Source organism: Delphinapterus leucas, chromosome 6, assembly GCF_059928025.1.
Source record: "Delphinapterus leucas isolate spDelLeu-1000000601 "Yukka" chromosome 6, BTC_Dleu_Yukka2, whole genome shotgun sequence".
NCBI classification, from domain to species: domain Eukaryota; kingdom Metazoa; phylum Chordata; class Mammalia; order Artiodactyla; family Monodontidae; genus Delphinapterus; species Delphinapterus leucas.
Window position 1 is genome coordinate 39,524,633 of NC_143134.1, and position 21,307 is coordinate 39,545,939.

The 21,307-nt window shown below is 47.1% G+C and overlaps 1 protein-coding gene across 3 annotated transcripts in view; it reads right to left on the reverse strand.

The window, feature by feature from the left end:
- Positions 1–21,062, reverse strand: part of DAPK1 (death associated protein kinase 1) — a 205,259-nt gene extending 184,197 nt beyond the window's left edge. For 2 of the 3 annotated variants that reach the window (XM_089913035.1, XM_022558968.3), the window contains exons 1-2: positions 20,644–21,061; positions 19,617–19,786 (exon numbers count right to left, since the gene is read on the reverse strand). In XM_089913035.1, coding sequence (XP_089769161.1) covers positions 19,617–19,678 — 62 coding nt within the window. In that variant the 5' untranslated portion in view covers positions 19,679–19,786; positions 20,644–21,061. Of the gene's footprint in view, positions 1–19,616; positions 19,787–20,643 lie in introns of all 3 variants that reach the window. The other variant, XM_089913036.1, reaches the window with a different exon arrangement.
- Positions 21,063–21,307: the final 245 nt, after the last annotated feature.

Here is a 21,307-nt window from a genome sequence, read left to right on the forward strand (position 1 = left end):
AACAGGGACAGGTAATTAAGCTCCTCAAACTTTCAAGCATCCAGTAGGAGTCAGGTCTAGAGAGAGGAGCTGGGCAAAACGGAGATGCCCCAGTGCCAGGCCTTGGAGAGCTCACAGGGGAAGGGGGAGGTAGACCAGAGTCCCCAACCTGCTGCTTTGGCTGCTTTGCAAAAGAAATACCACACACACACACACACACACACACACACACAAAAAAGAAATACCACAGGTTTTTCTGGAAGTTGACATCACATCGTTCATTAATTCAACTCATTTTTGAGTTAAGCACAGATGAAAAACAGAGATGCAGAAAGTCCTGGAACTCACCCCCACATATAGAAAGACATTCATCCACCCCAATTGCTTCCATTGGGCCACCACAGGCTTCCACGGGATAAAATGGGACCCTGGGGAGACTGCAGGGCACACCATTCATACAGCTTGGATGTGAATGTCTGTGACTGGTGTCCCCTGGAATTCTGTGAGGAGGTGGTTCTGGCAGGAAACCCACCCCAGCTCCACCTGCAGGCTTCTGAGAAAGATGCAAGTTCAAGAGGTCAAGTCTGTGCTTCCCAACCTTTCTATCCCGCATCATGGACCGTACAGAAAGGATATCTATGCTTCTTGCAGCCTGAGATAACCAGCCAGGGGGCTCCAATGACCCCAGGCCCTGCCTAGATACCCTGAGAGCGAGGGCACCGAACCACAGCCCAGTCCACCTGGAACGTGAGGGATGCTCCTTGATCCTCCACTCGAGGAGCCTGGGAGGATCCAGAAGGCTGCTTGCCAGTGGGTCTAGAGACCTGGGAAACTGAGTTCTAGTGATAGGGCACCTCTGGCCTACTTGGAGCCTTTGCGAAACACGTGCCCCCTCTTCCAGGAAGAGGTCCCAGAGCATCAGCTGGATTACAGTCCTGACCCCACCCCTTCTCAGCCTGCTGCAGAGCCTTTGGCAGGGTACAAACTGCTCGTCCTGCAGGATGGCCTTGCCTAAGAGCCAGAATTTCTGTCCTGTGTGCTGTACATATCCTATCCACCTCTGTCAGGGTGAACAGACTGTCTTTCAGCAAATTCGAAGTGCTGACTAGCATGTCTGTGATTTTTTTTTTGAGGATAGCAAACATAAATACCTAGGAGTTCATAGTTTCCTACAATTCAATTTCCTCAGTCTAGGTCAGGCTTAACTTCTGAAGTCTCCCACGCTCACATGGACAGCTCAAAGTGGCTTCCTCTGCTGCTTCCCTATAGCTACCAAGAACTGAATCTAGCTAGTCCTCAAACCTGTTTGATGGCCAAATGGCAACCAAGGAGCTCCCTATCTGGAAAAAGTACACTTGGAGTCATACCTCACACTTTATACCCAAAGGAATTCCAGATGGATGACAGAATTTAAACATAAGTACTAAACCATAAAAGTACTAGAAGAAACTACAGAAAATATTTTTTAATGAACTCAAAGTGAGCAGAGACTTTCTAAATGTGATACAAAACCTAAAAAAGATGAAAAAATTTTGATAAATTTGACTACCCTAAAAAAATATCCTCTTGGGATGATGAAAATGTTCTGGAGCTGGATTGTGGTGCATAACCAATGTGAATGTACTTAATACCACTAAACTGTACACTTAAAAATGGTTAAAATGGTATATTTTATTTTATGTATATTTTACCATAATACAGAAAAACCTATCCATGGGGGGGAAAGACCAGAAACAAAGTCAAAAGACAAAGAACAACCTAGAGAAAAGATGTCTAAATCATGCCATAGGCATAAAGCAATTTTTAATATATAATGAGTTCCTACAAGTTAATAGAGGTCTAAAAAGTTATTGAAAAATGAGCAAATAGTATGAACTGAAAGTTCACAGCAAAGACAAATAGTTCTTAAACACATGAAGAGAAGCTTATACTCATTCATGTTTAGAAATTAATGAGGGAATTCCCTGGCGGTTCAGTGGTTAGGACTTGGCGCTTTCATTGCCGTGGCCTGGGTTCAATCGCTGGTTGCGGAACTAAGATCCTGCAAGCCATGCAGCAGGGCCAAAAAAAAAAAAAAAAAAATTAATGAAACCACACCTATCAAAATAGAATGCACTCAGAAGTTTTAAAAGAAGGTAGAGAAATCAGCTCTCTCAATTTTGTGTCGTTGGGTTGTAAACTGGCTTATCTTCTGTGAAGAGCAACTTGGCGATATCTACCAGAATGACAAATGTTCATACCCTCTGACCTAGCTATTTCACTTCTAGGAATTTATCCTACAGATAATTTCAACCTTTTATACAAAAGTATTCACTGAAGAATTATTTGTAATGAAAAATTAGAAACGAACCCTAAAAGTTCATAGATAGGGAGAGAGTTAAATAAATTACGGTAAACTCAAAGAACAGAAAGAAGCCTTTCTCTTTCTGCAGTAATGGGATGATTTTCAAAATATGTTGTGAGGCGAAAAAAACCAAGTGTAGAACAATGCATATAACATGATACGATCTCAGTAAAAACATGAAAATATGCATAAGCTTACTGACTGAAATATGCACAGGCTCTACCTGGAAGGATCCCCAAGAAGCTGAGGAGCTGGTAGCTGGAAGACAGAAGGAGGGGCACGACTTTCCCTGCATGTTCTCTCTGACGTCTGTGTTGTGTGAAAGGTGTGACCCATTTCATTTTAGAAGACGTAAAGGGATCTATATGTCCCTTGTTCCCCATAACTGGTTACCCGCATCGGGTACTGATGACTAGGGCAAGTCCCTACACTGGTAGACAAGAAGGCCCTGCCTTCCCTAGAAGATGGGGAAGGAAAATGCCAGACTTAATAAAGCTGGAAGAAAGGGACACAGAAAGAGATGCTGTCCTCTCTCCTCTTCTTTGTGTCACTGCCCGAGTGCTAACATCCCACCAGAAGGCAGGGCTCTGTCAGGCAGTTCTGATGGTGGAGATGGTCTCTGGTGCCTCTTCCTTCCTGAGCTCCCTCACTGTCCAGCAAGGACCTTGTCCTCATGGGGTGCAAACTGGAGTCCCATGAACCGGCTGCTGGTTCCAGCTTTGAAGTCTCACTCATCCATGTGAACAACACTTTCTGAGTCTCCAAGCACACATCTGGCACCAGCCTTGGAACTGGGCTCAGCAATGAGTAAGACAGGTAAGCAGTTGCCTTTTCAGACAACTGCTTAAACACGGAGCTGGGGAAGCGCTCCAGCCAGTCCGTGCTGCTCATGAGAGCCTACTGCTCATTTTGCAGAAATTTTGTGAGCTGCGTGTTACACATAGCCACTGTTAAAGAATACAGAATCCAACAATGTCCCAATCCCGGCAATGACACCAAAAGCAAAAAAGATAGCTGAAGTTGAAAGAGGGTTCAATTTACTGAATATAATTTGTACAAGGGTGAGAAATCGGACAGTAGATCACATGCCAGATTGAGTGGCAATCAATTTATTGGGAAAAGAATTAGCAGACGGGGATGCCTCTCCATTTGTCAAAACATCATCAAGCACAGGTTGACCACAGCAAAAATTAACAAACGCATTCTGGCTATATATATGGAATTTATAATAATGAATATGGATATTTTGTGATTATTTGTAAATTGTTACACATCCTTTACATTAGTAAAATTTACAATAAATCTATGTATGGTATACATATACATGTGTACATTATATATATGTGTATATATATATATATATACGTATGTAAGTATATACACACATACACGCATTTCAATTCACACTGAATTGAACTCCGCTACCTTGAGATGAACTTCTCTAAACTCTGGTTTCCCAATCTGAAAAAGAAGCATATAAAAACCACTTCCCACCTGCCTTCAAGGGTCAAAAAAGAAACTTTAAGCCATAAAGTTGAACCCTAGTTGTCTCCAATATCCTGATTCTTCCCATCCCACGGTGGCTGATTTTTAAATACCTGTTCGCAACAACTGTCCTTGGCTTTCGAGCAGCTGTCTTCTCGCCTGTAACCTCTTTATTACCACAAGAAGGAATGCTACCCGAGAAACAAGAGCTGCACCGCCTTGGAAACTGCTCTGGCTCCAGATGTCCCTGCCCCCTCAGAGCAGGGCTCCCCCAGGCTGGCAGTCCCTCCACTTGCTCCCTGAGTGGGAAGGCTAACTGACACCTTGTCGTAAGGCTGGCAACGCTCCCAAACCCTCAGCAGCAGGAGCCCACTTTCCTATCAATCCGTTTACAGGATTCTACCAGAGCCCTCTGCTTTTTCTCTCTGGGTGCAACTCCAGCACTTTCTAGAGAATTAATTTTAAATCGTAATTAAATCCTATCTTTTAAGAACACATGATACACCTTTCTACTCGCACTAGAATCAATTAAAATTTACTGGGGAAGAAGTCAATTCTATACTCAGACTTCCTTTTTGCTTTCTGAAGCCCCAGTTTTCCAGCATCGTAAAAAAAAAAAAGAGAGCAAATTTGATGGTACTGAAGAGACTGCCGACTGCAGAAAGGTCTAACATCAAGTCCCATGGTCTTCACTTTTAAACTGCAAATATTCCAGGGCAAACAGTTGTGCTGTAGAGGCTCTGTTCACAGGCTCAGCACAAACACGTGCTGCTTTCTCTAAGAACCACGCTAGCTGTGACATGGGCACATCAACAGCTGGTGCCTATTGCCTCTAGTACCTACTTTCCCTTCAGTAACTGAGAGGGGGTCAATCACAGTGTATTCCCACTAGACTCCCCCAGACTTTAAAATCAGACAATGAGAATAGGTAACATGGTAAAAAAAAAAAAAAAAGTACCAATAGATCTGGGGGAAATCATCAGGATTTCTGCAATGGAAATTGTACAATGGAAAGGATATAGCCGTTTTGTCCATATCCTACTCTCCAGCTAGCAGTTGAAACTGGGACCCACTCTGGACCTTTACAGGGCTGTCGCTACCCAGGGCTATTCCAAGGATGAAAACATACTATGCATCTTAAGGAACTTTTTAGTGATTACTTATCCACCTTTAAAACTCAGAGGAACTATGGTACAGTCCTTCATTTCAGAATATTGTAATATGACCAATTAAGACAACAGGTATTTCTGGAATACTTTCTCTGTGCAAGATGCTGGGAACAAAAGAACTATGACACCTTAAGGGGCTTACAATCTAGGGAAGATAAACACGGATACACACACACACACACACACACACACACACACACACGCACGCAGGGACGGCCAGCAATGCAACATGGAGAGTCTAAATGCTGGATGACTGTGCCAAAGAGGAAATATCCAGGAGTTTGCAAGAGGAGGGAACACTTTGAAAGGGGATGGTCAGGAGTGACTTCCTGGGAAAAACGGAATATAAATCCAGTATTCAGAGTAGGGAGGAGGACCCTGCACACTGACAGTACAGATTCTGATCACCTGCACCAACAGAGGGGGGCAGTTCCATGGCAAACCCAGTGCTATTTCACAGCTGTCACTAGTGGACGCCTCTCTCCTGGTTACTCTCCATCTCCTCCATCTGTCCACCCGCCCCTCCCCACCCCACCCCCAATCTGTTCCTCACCGTTCTCTGCCCAGCTGGAGGCTGCCCCACATCCTGCTCCCTGGGGGGTGGGGGGTAAGAGGAGGCACTGGCAGAAAGGAGGAGGGAGAGGTCAGGGTGTGTCTTCCCCAAAGCGGCATATGTGCTGAAGGCCCTCCTCAGTGGCCCCAGCTCAGCCCTAGGCACAGTATCAGCTTCCCAGACTGTGTGTACTTGGCCATCCTTCACCTTGACCATCAGGAGTGGACTCATTTCTTTTTTTTTAAATTTTATTTATTTATTTTTGGCTGTGTTGGGTCTTCGTTGCTGCGCGCGCGGGCTTTCTCTGGTTGTGGCGAGTGGGGGCTACTCTTCGTTGCGGTGCGCGTGTTCTTGCTGCGGTGGCTTCTCTTGGTGCGGAGCACGGGCTCTAGGTGTGCGGGCTTCAGTAGTTGTGGCACGCGGGCTCAGTAGTTGTGGCACATGGGCTTAGTTGCTCCGCGGCACATGGGATCTTCCCGGACCAGGGCTCGAACCCGTGTTCCCTGCATTGGCAGGTGCCACGGTGCCACCAGGGAAGAGGAGTGGACACATTTGTTGCCAGCACCCTGATTGACCCATTTCCCTTCCCCACCGTGTCCTCCAAATCAGCCCCTGTCCTTTCACACCCTCCACCACTGACAAGCTTCCCCAGGTGACTTCCGTATAAGTGCCCCTCCCCCAGGGAGCTGGGAGAGGGCACTCTTCACACCTCCTGCCACATCCTGAGACCTGACTTTTCACCTTTAAAAGCCCCCTGCTGGGAAGAGGGGATATTGGAGGCAATAACTAAGCTATATGGGTTCCCCACAGTCACACAGCATGCTAATGCCATCCAGCCTGCTGGAGAGGCAAGATCCGGGGCCTAAGAGAATGAAAAGCGAATAAAAAGCAAGGAGGTATCTAGCTTTGACTAAAAATTAGAAATCAGCATTAAACACACACACACACACACACACACACAAAGCTATTCAGCAGGTTAAAAACAGAGTCGTGGAGACGGCAGCAAAAGGCCCCCCTTAGGAGACAGGAGGGTGGACTGAAGTCTAGCAGTGATGGGAACCCAGCCGAGCCATGACTCAGAGAAGCCTGCTCAGCAGGATGGGGCAAGGCAGAAACTTCGATGTTGGTCATGGGTGGCTACCACACTGGACAAGCGACATCCGGAAGTCTCTCCAGGTCTTACTCATTGTCAGTGCCACCCCACGCCTCTGGGAAACAGCGGACACACCCACTCCAGGGACAGTACATAAAAGCCAGACTAAGACAACACCTGCCTCAGACCTCTGGCTCACACCATCTGCATCCTGCTCTCTTCCTTCCTAAGCTCTGGACACCCAAGGTCAATACCTTCCTTCAGGGGCACTTTCTTTGCTCACTGGGTGCAGGATCCTCCTTGCCTACTACCCGCTCCAACCCCTAGGTCCATTTGTTAACACTTCCCTGTCCTGATACTGTAGCCCAGTGGTTCTCAATGGGCTGGGGCGGGGGTGGGGGCAGATGTTACTAGCATCCAGCGGGCAGAAGCCAGGGATGCTGTTAAACATTCCACAACCACAAAGAATCACCCCTACCAAAATATCACTAGTACCAAGGTTGAGAACTTTCAGTTTAAAGGAAGGAAACATCAGGCTTCGCTGGTGGCGCAGTGGTTAAGAATCCTCCTGCCAATGCAGGGGACACAGGCTTGAGCCCTGGCCTGGGAAGATCCCATATGCCGCGGAGCAACTAAGCCCGTGAGCCACAACTACTGAGCCTGTGTTCTAGAGCCCACGAGCCACAACTACTGAGCCCGTGTGCCACAACTACTGAAGCCTGCGCGCCTAGAGTCCGTGCTCTGCAACAAGAGAAGCCACTGCAATGAGAACCCCGCGCACTGCAACAAAGAGTAGCCCATGCTTGATGCAACCAGAGAAAGCCCGCGCGCAGCAACAAAGACCCCATGCAGTAAAAAATAAATAAATAAATAAATAAAATTTATTTAAAAAAAAAAAGGAAGGAAACACATATTGAACACATTGTATAAGCCAGGCACTGTGCTGGATGTTTTAAAGTTCTTTGAACTTCTCGCTTCCATGACAGGGCAGAGAAACAGGTCACAGAGTAAGCCCTACCACCCATCACCCAATCTCTAGTCATGACTTAGCAATTTGGGGTGTCCAATGGTGGCCTCCACCATCTTAAACACATTATCCAAGGCCAATGTCTTTCCAAACCTCGGTTTTCTCATCTGTAAAATGTGGATTAAATACCTCCCTCCAGCCCCTGGTCTAAAATGGGTTCCCAGTAAATCTTAGTTTCCTTGTCTCCTCCTTCATGTCTGAGTTCCAATTTCTTCCAGGGAATAAATGGGTAGACACGTGCGCGCACACATATCCGCTCAGGCACCCACCTGCTTATGTTTTTCTGTCCCCACAAGAATCTGAATGAATGAGTGAATAAATGAATGAACACTCCAAGTCAGAATGGCCTCTTCTTGCCTGAACTCCAGAAACAGTTTTTCATACTGAATTCCTCTCACTCCTTATTTAGGTTTTCTATTATCATTGGTTGTATAAAGTCTGTCTGCCCTACTTGGTTAGGAACTTGCTGAGATAAACGGTCCTGCCTGACACCCCAGCCAGTGCTCTATCATTCAGAAGTCCAATCAACCCTGGACGAATGAATATGTGATGAACGGATATCACAGTTCACACGACACTTCTGTTTAACGGTCTATTTATGTTGCCTGTTTATAGTTAGCATTGTCAACTCCCTGATATTTCTCTTGAACTTACCTTATAAACCCAATTTCTGGGCATTTTCCTTTGCAAATTTGTGAGCATCTAATGTCACTTTTATAAACTACAGATATCTCTACTCAATGGCCCAAAGAATAAGGAAGCATCCTTTAAAGGGGCCTCTGGTGCGACCGCCATGCTCCTTGAACAAATGGGCCCCCAGTCCAGGGAACAAGGATGCACTCAAATGCCTAAGTGGGCATTCACTCCCAGCAGCTGGCAGAACCTCGCCATTAAGTAAATCCTAACAATTCAGCCTTTCAGCCACCAACCTAATAGGCTTTTCTTGGCACAGGCAATTCTGGCTTGGCCAAACACTTATTTTCACATCTTAAATCAGTACGTGTCAGAACTGAACGGAGGCTCAGACCTGCCGTACGTCTTGCCTTCTGCAGCAAGTTCATCTCAGAATGGAACTCACACACTCATTCAGATCCCTTCTTCCATAAAGATCTGTAAGAAAAATCAATGATTTGTTCATCTGATCAAATTCCTAGTCTCTTATTGGGCTGCTTAAGACAGTTTTTTCATTTAAAAAGCAGCTAGAAAAATGAAATTGACTTTTTGGGAAGTTACAGTACACCCTGTTAAAACATAAATTTGTGTGCTGACATACCTCAGGTTCTTAATGACGCCAGGATGACCGTCCCTCTGAGCATTTCCGAGCAGCTCTCTCCCGGCTGTTGTTCAGCTTTTAGTTGTCCTGGCTTCCCTGAAAGCATGTTTTCCCATCTTAATAGACCCTCCTTGACATGAGCTCCTCCCTCCCTCTTCCGGGGGCGTCTGGGTGCACTTTGGCAATGGCATCCCTGCAAGCCCCATCTCCAGCAGCCCGCTTTCAAATGCACGGCTAAATTCCTGGCTAACTTGTTTCTCAGGAGCTCTGCAAATCATTGACCACGCTACTGGGCGGACCCACCAGGGAGCCCAGCACATAAACCGAGTCCTGGGTCCGAGCCAGCCAGAACAGGCAGCTAGAAGGGCAGATCACATAAACGATGTCAAACTTGGTAGAATGAGCCCACCCTGCAGGCTGAGCCAAAGATGGGGAGAGAGACAGAGGAGAAAAGAAGTGAAGGAGGAAGGATGGAATTGAGGAGTAGTGGGCCGTCACCCCCACCCCGCCCCTGGGAGACCAGGTCAGAACCCGGGTAGGGAAATGAGGAACTAACAGAAAAAGGCAGGACCCCGGTGACAAGGATCCAGAAGCATGTTCAGTCTCTCCTGCGCTCTCTGTCTTATTAAACAGCTGCCCCTTCTCCAGCACTTACAGTGTGCCTGCTACTGGGCCAAGTGCCTTACACGCATTACGTGTGTCTTCACAACAACCTAATGAGGGAGGTATGCTTATTATCCCCATTTCACAGATGAGAAAACTGAGTCTCACAGAAGTCAAGTGACTTTCCCAAGGCAACAGTTAGTGCACTGTGGAGTCAGGGATTTGGGTCAAAACCTCTGAACCACATTCTAATTTCTGGACATGTATCTTCATAAGGCAAATAAACAAAGCCTCCTGTGGGCTTAGCTGAACCCCACCCCATGTAAGAGACACAAAAAGCCATGTTTTCTACTCTCAGAAAACTCACAATTCAGAGACAGCCAAGAATCACATGAACAAGCCAAGTGTAAAATAATACCAAGTGCCCAGTTATCTACCGCACATTGTTAAGGGATATAGGAAATAAAAGAGAGAATCTGCACGACTAGCTGTGGACATGCTCCACAGAAGCCTGCAGGCCGAAACAGGCCAGCTCACTTTGCATTCGCTTTTTAGTTCTCCAGGTTAAAACTTGTCTCTAATACAGATAATTTTTTTAATTAAAAAAAATTTTTTTTGCCACCCACCCAGCCTGGGCCGGTGGGGAGGAGGCTCGGGGTCGTCGAGGACACCGGGGTCGGCGAGGACACCGGCCTCGGCGCCGCCGCGTTGCTCCTCCAGCAGGCCTGGGCGCGTGGGTCGGTCAGGACCCCGGCCCCGCGGGCGGAGGGCGGAGGGCGAAGGGCGGAGGGCAGGCTGGCCGGGGGACGAGGCCCTGCAGCCTCCCCGCCGCCTCCCCGAGCAGGTGCCCGGCTGCGCCGCAGCGTTTGCACAGCAGAGCGGTCCCTCAGGTCGCTGTGGGCCCCTCCTCCGTCGGCGGCTTGGTTCAGAACACTTTTTTGGATGGGGTCAAAGGGCACATTGGGGCGCGGGGTCAGGCGAGGGTGCGGGGAAGGGGCGCCAGAGACTCGGGAATGTTGGGAGCCCAGACCCGCCGGGACGCGGGGTCCTGCTCCGCGGTTGCTCTGCCTGACCTTGCCCTGTGGGTGCAAAAGTGTTTTTTTTTAATGTTTTTAATTATCTGCATGAAAGAGAATGTTGCCTCTGAAGAGGAGGCCTACAAAGGATGGTCCATATTAATTGGTAACATTAATAAAACCGGATATACTCATTCAGTGCCCGAAGCATGTTTAGCAAAACCGAGGGACTTCATGCTTCTACACCACCTCGACTTACCTTGCCTGTCCACTGCCGTTATTTGCCAAGCTTTCCTATCTCTGCGTGCCATGGGAGGGGTGGGGAGGAAAGCAAGACCGATAAAACTTCATCCTGGAAAATATTCCACTTGTTCTAATTCACTTCCTCTCCCAAACAATTGAATCAGCTTCCTGAAGCTACTGAGGGGGGATATCGGCCAGGTGCTCAAACCTTATCCATTCTAAATGGGGAATTGTAAATATCTTCCCTCCATTCCAAAGCTAGTTTGAATTACATGGCAAAGAAATTCCTAGAACAAGGTCTCAAGCAGTCATTTTATAAGTTCTCCACCAAATGGGATGACAGGTGAGGATTCTCCTTCACTCCGATTGTTCAATGTGGAAATAGAGACACTAGGGAGAAAACAAGAGCAGAGGTGCCTTACATCAGCCAGTCCTTGTCCTGAGCACACTGGTGCCACTGCAGTTATGGTGTGCGGAGAAGTGTAAGCCGGCCACGAAAGGGGAAGGAAATAAACCTGTGATTATCCAAAGACAGGGGAGCTCCTGAGGATATTTTGGTGGAAGTTTCTGGCATTACAAACAGCAGTTCACATGCTGATTCTAGACACTCTGAGTGGCAAGGACAACATTTAGAAAAACAACTTTCTATATTCACATTCCAAGTGTACATCAGAAACCCCTTGGCAGGATCTGGTTTCAATTACACTGATTTATGTACCAGTAAAATAGTATTTTTAAGATAACAAATAACTTCTTAACTTTTTTTGGCTTACCAAATTTCTCAGGACAGCTCTTCCGGGTAGCAGGTGCAATTCAGCATTTCCAGCTCAGCAGTTAGCTGTGAAAAGTCTACTCTCTACAGTATTCGTATACCTACAGTGCCCATAGCTTTGTTTTTGTAAAGGGAATCAGCTTGCAATTCTCAGTCTATTAAATATTACACTCAAAAGGTTGCAGTCTTTCATCACTCTCCCAGAGACACATATTTCTGCCACTTACCCATAAACCACAGATGGAAAATAAATAAATAAATTGTGCTCTACCCAGAGGAGGCAAAACGATTTAGAAGAACTTCTCAAAGGAGGGCGGAAACATTAGAACAGAATCAGCACTAACTACTGACCCCTTCTCCCCCAAGCCGCTCCATCTATGTGCCAACGTATCCCTCTGTCACTATTTTGTCCTATCACCTGAGTCGTACCTACCATCCTGCATATACAGCCTGGTCGTAGACGGTGGTATGAGTTGCTAGGCGGACATAGAGACAGGCAGTTCAGAGGGAAATCTGACCCTCTTCATGATGGGACCAAAAAAAAGGTACTGATTACCTCTCCTACATTTCTTTTGCAACTGGAAAATTCCACACTGGGGGGCCGGGGACAAGGGCATGGAGGACCAAAGTAAGGTCTCGAAAATCCTGACAATTCTTACAAGTTAAAAAGGGAAGGGTTGCATGGTTTCAAAAGTAGAAAACAATGAACTACAGAAAAAACTATTTAACAATGGAAAAAAATGGAAATTCACTCATTCCTTATACGTGAAAACTTACTATATCAACTGTACTGGAGATACCTGAAAACCAGCCCCATTCATCACATTATATCTAAGAAAGAGTAATCAGACAGTTTTGACCGAAAATAAAATGTGTCCCACAAGAGTCCACACACACAGCTAAATTTCCCAGCTGAAAGCCATCCGGCTTATGAATATAAGCACCATCGATATAAACCTTTCAAACACCAGAGATCGGCAGTTCACAGCATTCATTTGCTCAAACATTACATTCCTCATACAAAGTTGAATGTTTGATAAAGGGAAAAATCAACAACTTTCTCCCCACCTCCTTCCCCTCCTGACATCTCTGAATGTATCAATACATTATAGTACCGAATAAAATTTCTCAAGTTGACAATTGGAATGTCGACAGGTAGGACATAGGGGAAAGCCCCGTGGTCACGTCTCAGAGGTTAGCAACATTATACTTAAATGACGGCAGTGTGGTCTGTAAGCCACACGAGCTCTCAACGTCACCTCAAAAAGACAGAAGCGATAAACAAGAGTCACTAAGGATCACACCTGTCAGTTATCACCAGAGATTAGTTACCAGCACATGACTGGTTTTGTTTTGTTCTGGACTGGGATTGAAAATAAGACCAACTATTTCAGGTTTCAGACTTCTCCCCTGTAAAAATCCTTTTAGTACATTAAACCTAGAATGGGCATATGACACTTTCTGTTTTACCTAAGAAAGATGTACTAGTTAGACAAAGTTTTTTTTTTTTTTTTTTGCGGTATGCGGGCTTCCCACTGCCGTGGCCTCTCCCGCCGCGGAGCACAGGCTCCAGACGCGCAGGCTCAGCGGCCATGGCTCACGGGCCCAGCCGCCCCGCGGCATGTGGGATCCTCCCGGACCAGGGCACGAACCCGCATCCCCTGCATTGGCAGGCGGACTCTCAACCACTGCACCACCAGGGAAGCCCGACAAAGTTATTTTTAAACCCATTTTTGTTAGATGATGTAGAAAAACCAAAGTTCAGTCATTTTTTCCTCTACTCTCTCCTAACTGTACATTTACAGGAATTAACTTAGAATGTAAACAAAGTGATAGACTGGATATATTATAAATAATTATACTACCATATAATCTCTCTCAAGGCCGAGGGTTGATGCATTCTGTTGTGATAACTTACCACAGCAAACCAAAGCAAAACAATTAAGTATCACCTTCCACATAAAGCCTCAAACAATCACACCCCAGCCTTAAACCAGACAGACTAGGGCCACTTAGTGAAATGAGAAACTGTCTTTTAGGGGGGTGGCCTACTGGGCAGAGCCACGACTCTTATACATTCCATGACTCAAAGGTTAAATAATGATGAAAGTGTTCTGTGAACTTTCTAAAAAGCTAAATTATGAACTTTGGCACTTGGGTAAGACTACGGCACGTACCAGCACCATTCATAACTATGGGGCACGAGCCATTTGGAAAAGGCAAGAAGGTCACGTGTGTTGTCAAGTGCCCACGAGAGTTCTGAACTCAAAGCGTCAGCCTCTTCATGGGGTGAAAATGAAAACCCACCATGAAGCGGTTACTGGTTCCTCCTGACCATCCCCTCCAAGCACGTATTAAGATGGATAGGCACTAGATGGCTGCCCAAATCACTTCTGTTCGATATCAACATTATCTGGCTTCTAAAAAAATGAGAATTGCCAAATCCTAAGTAGTGTGAAGAATATAATGAAAACAGTCCTGCTCGGGAGTCTAGGTCCATCTCTTGCTACCTGATAGCCAGCTACCTTGAGAAAGCCACTTGACCTAAGGACTGAGGGGATGAAACAAGAAAGAAGGACTCACTGGCTGCTCAGCTTCTTCTAGGTCTAAGTGCCCAAGGGTCCTGGGCTACCCTTCACCAACAAAAGCCCCTCCCCTCTACCAGCAGGTGGCATTCTTTGTCTCCTGATCAGAAATATGTTTCCATTAAAATCATGCTTTATTTCATGCATATAAAATGCCTGATTAGGTTAGGTTAGGTACACATTGCAACTGGGTAGAATTAGGGGTGAAAGTTCATAACTCATTCCCCTACAGGGTGTCCCAGAGGTCAGACCGCCTAATCTTGACCTTGTCGCTCCCCCGTCATCCCCCCACCACACCACCTCTGAAGGTATCCACACACCCCCACCCCAATGCCTGAAGGAAATGGTCTCTAGCTTTCTGGGGTTACAACTTTGCTGGGAGACCACAGGATACGTCTGATAATGTCACCTCTTCTGATATAACCCTGTATTGCAATTACTGAAATTCACCTGACCATCCATCTCTGTAAGCTTACTGTGTTTTTCACAGCTTTGCAGAGGCCTGCCAACGCTAAGGGGCCTTTAGGTTCCTAAGCGGCTGGGTGAGACACAAGCCTAGGGTAAAAGGGCACAGGAGGACCAAAAAGGCCGCTTCAACGTTCCCTGGCTTCCCCATCAATTAGCGCCTCCATACCCTATGTTCCTGATGGTATGTCCCGCCAGGTCCCAGTGAACCTAATTTCTACATCCCCAGATGGTCCAGAGGCGCATTCCCAGTGCTGGCAAGCAAGCATTCAACCCAACTGCCCCTCACTACTGTCACCGTGCCCTCCCTTCACATGCTAGAATGCACAAAATTTTAAAATCCCTGATTGTTACCTCTAATACATATATTTGAACTTTATCTCTCTTAAACCTTTGCAGCCTTTCCCATCAGAGGGAACAGCTGAGGGCACACAGAAGCAGAAATGAGAAGAGAAAAGTCACATTCAGGGAGGTCCTACAGGATGATCGCACTAGTCAACCTTGTAAGCCTGCAAGTCCCACTTCCAAGGAGAAAACACGCTGGGAAGTCTCTCCCTCTCCCATCCCCACGGGATTGCCAGTCTTAGGACTGATTCCTGCAGTTCACAGTAAACCAACAGAAAGATGTACGCAGGCTGTCAGGGTTTATTACAATTCCTCACGTCAATTAAAATGCCTCTGGATTTTATGCCAAAATGAGAGTGTTTTAACTTTAAATTATTAGCTTCCAGCAACCATCCAAACAAATGTAGAATACTTAATGCTCCACTTTGTTTTGTTTAAAACTGATCTTGTGCTTGGATATGCTGGCTGCTGTGCACCTTAGCCACAGAACGCAAAAGGAAAAACAGCTTTTATTTTGATGAGCTGCAGCCTTTAATAACCTAAATTCATCCCCACCAGAGTCATCACTCATTGAGGGCCATATACATGTAACCATATATAGGTGCATGTGTGTGTGTACTCATGGTGCTTTACAAATATTAATCCATTTATTCTATCCGTCAGCATTTATTGAGCACCTATGTCATGCACCTTATTAGGCATAAGAGATAAAAAATGACGAGCAAGTCCAAGGTCACAACCCTGCGACAAGCTGTGGCAAAAGCAGATAATCCAACAAGTAATGAGTATGCGTTGTGGTAAATGCTGTAACGGGGAAAAGAGGTTATTAAAAATAATATCTGAGGCAGCGACTATGTGTGAGATGTTTACAGCCACTGCCTCTAATTCGTATAGCATCCTGCAAAGGTAGGTGTCTCCCCACTTCCCAAAGGAGGGTGCCGGACTGTCCCACGCTACACACCACCTCTCCATCGGCCTCAGCACCCCCATCAGCATTTGTATCTCAAATCCCCATTCTGGTCTCAGTATTGTACCTGCCGGCCTGCATTTGCCGATTCAGGCATCGATTAAACTTTTGCCCAGAATGATACAGCACATTGCACCCCCACAGGGGAGAAAAGAGCCCACAGCGCACCCTGAAGGAACTTTTAAGCCGGCTACATGGAGTCATACAAGAATATTAACAGCACAAAGCAAGGATGGAGCATGGACGGGGTAGCCTGTGGTCAAGACCAGTAGAGTGCTTCAGAGAGCAAGTCATTTGGCTTCTGAAAGGGAGAGATCATTGTGGAGAGATTTATTCAGGAGGTGGGACCCAGGTCTTCAGATCACATAAGGTCAGACGGTGTAAGAGAAAGAAGGCCAGTTCTCAGGAAGGCGGTGTTCACAGAGGTGCCAAGAAGGCTCGCAGGTTAGGCTGAACCACAGCCAGGGATGTAACTGGAGCGCGATGGTGGGACAAGCTGGCCTTCAGCTGCCCCGAGTGCCAACTGATAAGAGATGCTAAGGCACCTGGGGCATTAAAATGACCCAGTGTAACAGCACATGGAGAAATCCGCATTTAAAAGAACCCCTCCCAGAAACCACTACATGTGACAGAAGCAGTTCTTCATTCCACCTCCTGGGATAGAGGGTGAAACCCAAAGGGCCTCCTGGAGTCAACACAGGTCACCAAACAATATTCTAACCATGACAGTCCTTTTCACTGCAGGGACTTGTTTCTACTTGAAGGGTGTGCAAGTTCAAGGCCAGAGCTGCATTATTCAGAATCAGAGTGGAGAGGCCAAGGGCTGTCAGCAATGGGTATCCCCCATGACCCTTTTCCCACAGGATCTCCCTTCCCCAAATTGGTAAACAGAAAAAAGAAAATCAAGTTGCAAACCAAGTTATTAGCATGCCTGGAATACTCACATGTCTCAACCAGTCCTGCTGATGATATCTATATTTGTTTAACTCTTGACGGCTGATAAAATTCTTTTACTTGGTATTCACAACACCCATGAAATAAGCACTAGGTCTCTCATTTTATAGATGAAGATCCTGAGGGTCAGAGATGGTAAGTGACCTATTCAAGGTTATACAGCTAGCAAGTTCTACAGCCAATTTTGGACCAGAATATCTGTCCAGTGGTCTGTCTGCTCTATCACTACTACAAATAATCATAATACTTTATAAAGTTCTTTAGAGTTGACAGCTTTTACAGTACACCTGGGCAGTACACACACTAATATACATAAACACACACACACACACACACACACACACTCTCACCCTTGTACACACACACTTTCTGTTTTCCTAAAAGTAAAGTAACAATAGTAATAATCAAAATACTATATACTACTTGTTTAAAAACCCATCCTCCCTCCTCTAGCTATGGACTTTGTCTTAGACCATTTATAAAGTAAGTGAGTAGCTATTGTGTAGATTACTGCTAAAGATATGTGGATGAAGTTTTAAATCATAGATGTTGGTTTGTTTATAACTCACTGCTTAGAACAAGCTTGCTTTTGTGTTAAACATCTGTCCATTTTCATTTGCCACTACTAAGCTCCTGCCTCTACTCCCAATCTTCTCTCAGTGACACATGAAGCAGCATCTTTCCTATATGTCCATCTTATGCCAGGATCTGTTTTCAGGAAGTGGCTATTTCCTGGCAGACATAAAATTCACAGGACTTGAAAAAAACATTGAAATAAAAAAACAACCATTTACTGCATTTTTAAACAAAAGAAAAAGACCTATCAGACAGATCGGCATGGATACTTTATTTTTAAAAATTCCCAACTCCCAGTTTGTCAAAGCACTTCTTTCAAATTCACAGGTCACACAAATTAAATTATTCAATAAACAATGTGTCAATTAGTCTTGCACAGTGGGGAGAAAATTATACACAGAAATGTAGAATGAGCCAAAATCAAAGCAAAATCTAGTGACAAATGAGCAAACTGCTCTCCAGCGCAGAGGCAGAGAGCCTGTCATCCCACCCACGAAATAAAGATCACAAACTCCCCCGCCAGCCACAGGGAGGCCTCATTATTTTTCCTTCTCATAACACACAATTCTACCAAAAGATCTTAATGAAAATAAGGTCAACATACTTAATCTATAAAGCAATCATCTCACCTACTTTTAATCATCTTTCTTTATAAGAGAATTCATATAATCAGGCCACACTACACAAACAGAATTTAAACATACTTTTTTGCCTTTTTCCCCTGCTCCCAAAGGAAAACACCATGTACCACTCATCTTGCTAAAAACCACAGGAATAAAGTGACTTAATTCTAGTTAATTCTAGTTAAACCAATTATTTCAACCACATACCCTTAAACCTTAACATTAAACATATCCATGAAATATTTTTGACAGCTTTCCTTCTTACTTATTCACTCAGTAAATCTCCAATATATAGTAAGCTCCCCCTAAGCACAAGTTCCCAGTGATGTTCTGAATCCATACTAAATGTATACAGAAATATTTTGATACAGTAACTTTTTAAAAATTGCTTTTGTTCTGAACTATTACTTGAACTTGAAAAAATTTTAGTTAAACTCAACTTTCACAATTCTCACAAGGTCATCTAGGGTGTGGGTAGTTTTGAATTTCCTTTTCATGGGGAAACAGGAAGCACTGAATCAGGACATCAGGTGTGTACGGAAAAATACATATTTTGATACACATGTAAGTAAATACATACACATGTAAGTAAATACATACTTACATACTTACATACACATGTAAGTAAATACATACTTTTTTGTTGGTTTAAAGATCCTTTTGTCTACTTGACTCACGATACAAATACAAATTTCTTATGTTGAATTTAAATTTAGGTGTGAAAACTGGGTTTTCTGCTCAAGTTAGACCAGAGCATAACACACCCTGTCAAATCCCCAGTCAAGGGGAAACCCATCCAGCCCTTAGAGGCCCCCAAAGAAATCATTCTTTGTTCACCTGGCACTGAAAGGCTTCACATTCAGAATCACAGCTCCTGCAGCAATGGAAGTATGCTCTGAATCCAGATAGCCATATTAGACTCTCAACTAGGGACGTGTTAAAAATTTAACATCGTGAATGAAACCAAAGCAACCACTGACACCAACTGGGTAATTAAACTCCTGGTTCAAGGAAGTTTCAAAATCCAAACCCAACATCAACATCTGGCAAGTCTCCATGTGTGACCTACCAATACTTGTGCATGTTATTCTGAAAATTCCGAAAGAGGGAAAGTATTAAGCCTTTAAAAGCCTACGAATTAGTCTGTACTCTCTGTACACATAAGGGCTAACTCACAGTTAACTGGAGCTAACTCCAGTTTCAACTGTGTCTCAGCTTTTGCCTCACTGTCTCAGAAGGGCAAAAGCTGACAAGCGTTACTGCAGACAACTAAATCTATTCTTGTCCAGGGGTCTTGATCAGTACACTCTGCATCATAATCTAACACTGAAATAGCTTCTCCACCGCCAGCTCCTTGTTTTAGGTAGCTTATTTCCGGTCCCTAGTCCTTGCTGGGTTAGTTAACTCTTTTCTCTATAATTTGCACATCTCCTGGAAGGACGAGGGAGACGCCTGAATTCAAACTGCATTTGTTTACCGCCCACTGCCCGCAGTACTGTGCATTCCCACGACCCAGAAACGTGCGCTTCCGGCACCCCCAGTACCTGCCAAGTTCCTCGCCGGTGTCGTAGTAATCATCCACGTTTTCCTGCCTGAACACGGTCATGATAAACTGTCACGCCTCACGGAAGCCCAGCGCACTTCAGCTCCGCTTCCCAAACCATCACCACCGCTCCTGCGCCTCCGTGGGCCCCTCATGCATCAGTCAACAGTCCTTTAAAAAAAAAAAAAAAAAAAGGCAATAACAACAATAAAATGACAACCCCAAAAACGAAGTATCCCTCCCGAGGGCTAAGACTCGCTCGCTGAAGACCACCTCTCCGGAGTTGCCGCACCCCGCCGTGTAGAGAGCAGCACTCTTTGTTAAACCCGGGCGAGGGACGCCCCCAGCCCCGCATCGCCGGCGCACGCGTGGGGCCGGGCACAACCGCACCCCAAGGTCCGCGTCCCCGAAAGCAGGGCGCTCGGCACGGATCAGAACCCGCTCCGGAAGTGGCTGGCCTCCCCGCCTCCCCTTTCTCTGCACACACGCCCACCCAGCTCCCCACCTCCAGGGGCGCAGCGGAAGAATGAAGCCCTCGCCGGGGCCGAACGCGCCTAGCTGGAAGCATCCCTCTCCTGCTTGGAGCGGCGGTGCAGCCCCCGCGCCACCTCTCGGCTCCCGCACCTCCCCGGCCGCCTCAGCCACCTTCTCTCCTCCCACGAGCCAAGCAGTCCCCAGAGGCACATTCCTGGCGACTCCAGCTCCGTTACCCGGCCGACCCGGCGTGCGGCCGCCCGGGGGAGCAAGGGAGGGAAGGGAGCGGCCGAGGGAGGCGCGGCCGCCCGCTCCCGGTCTCCGCGTCCCGACACAAAGCGCCCGGCCCGCGCCACCTGTTCCCACCCGGCCCGCGGGGCTGGGGTCATCTCCTGGCTGCCATTCCCCTTTTCCCCTCAGTCAAGTGTACCCCGCCTCGGCCTTCCCGGTTGCCCTGGGCGCTGCCCGGGCCAACCCCGCCGCGCCGCGGCCGTGAAAGCAAAAGCAGGCGGCGGGGCCCGGGAGGAGACGGGGAGCCGCGAGCGGCCACTCACCCGGGCGCCCGGGAGCTGCCCGGGTCTCTCCGGGGCGCTGTCGGAGGTCGACGGTAGGCGCCAGCGCCGGGGACAAGCGGGGCAGCCGCGGGAGCGCAGGGAGGCAGCGAGTGGGGGCGCGGACCCCGCGCGTCCGTCCGGCGTCGGCTCGGCCGGGCTCTCCCGCTCCTGCTCCGGAGCAGCCCCTCGGCTCCTCGCCGCCTTCCGGGCGGAGGGCGGCCGGCAGGCGGCCAATGGGGACCCCGCGGGCGGGCTGGCGACACGGCCCACCCACCTCCGAGCTGCCCGGCCGGGCCGGCGCTGCGGGTGCTGCGCGGCGCTGGCTGCTCCTCCCCGCTCGGCGCTCTGGGCTCGCTGGCGCGCTCTACCGCGCACACCCCCGCACACACCCACTCACCCCACACCCGCGCCAGGAGCTCAGCCAGCGCGGCCGCGCGCAACATGCGCGCCCCACCTGTGACACGCTGCTACGCTGCCCCCTTCGGCGGGGCTCCAGAGAAATGAGATTCCTTCATCCTGCAGAGGTGTCCTGAGCGCCCCGCGTGGTCCAGGCACGGTGCTCGGCACCGGAAAATCACAGAGACCATAAATAGGTTTTAAAAAAATCCCTGCCCTCTTGAAACTTACATTCTGGTGAAGAAGCTAGACAATCAATATGTAAACG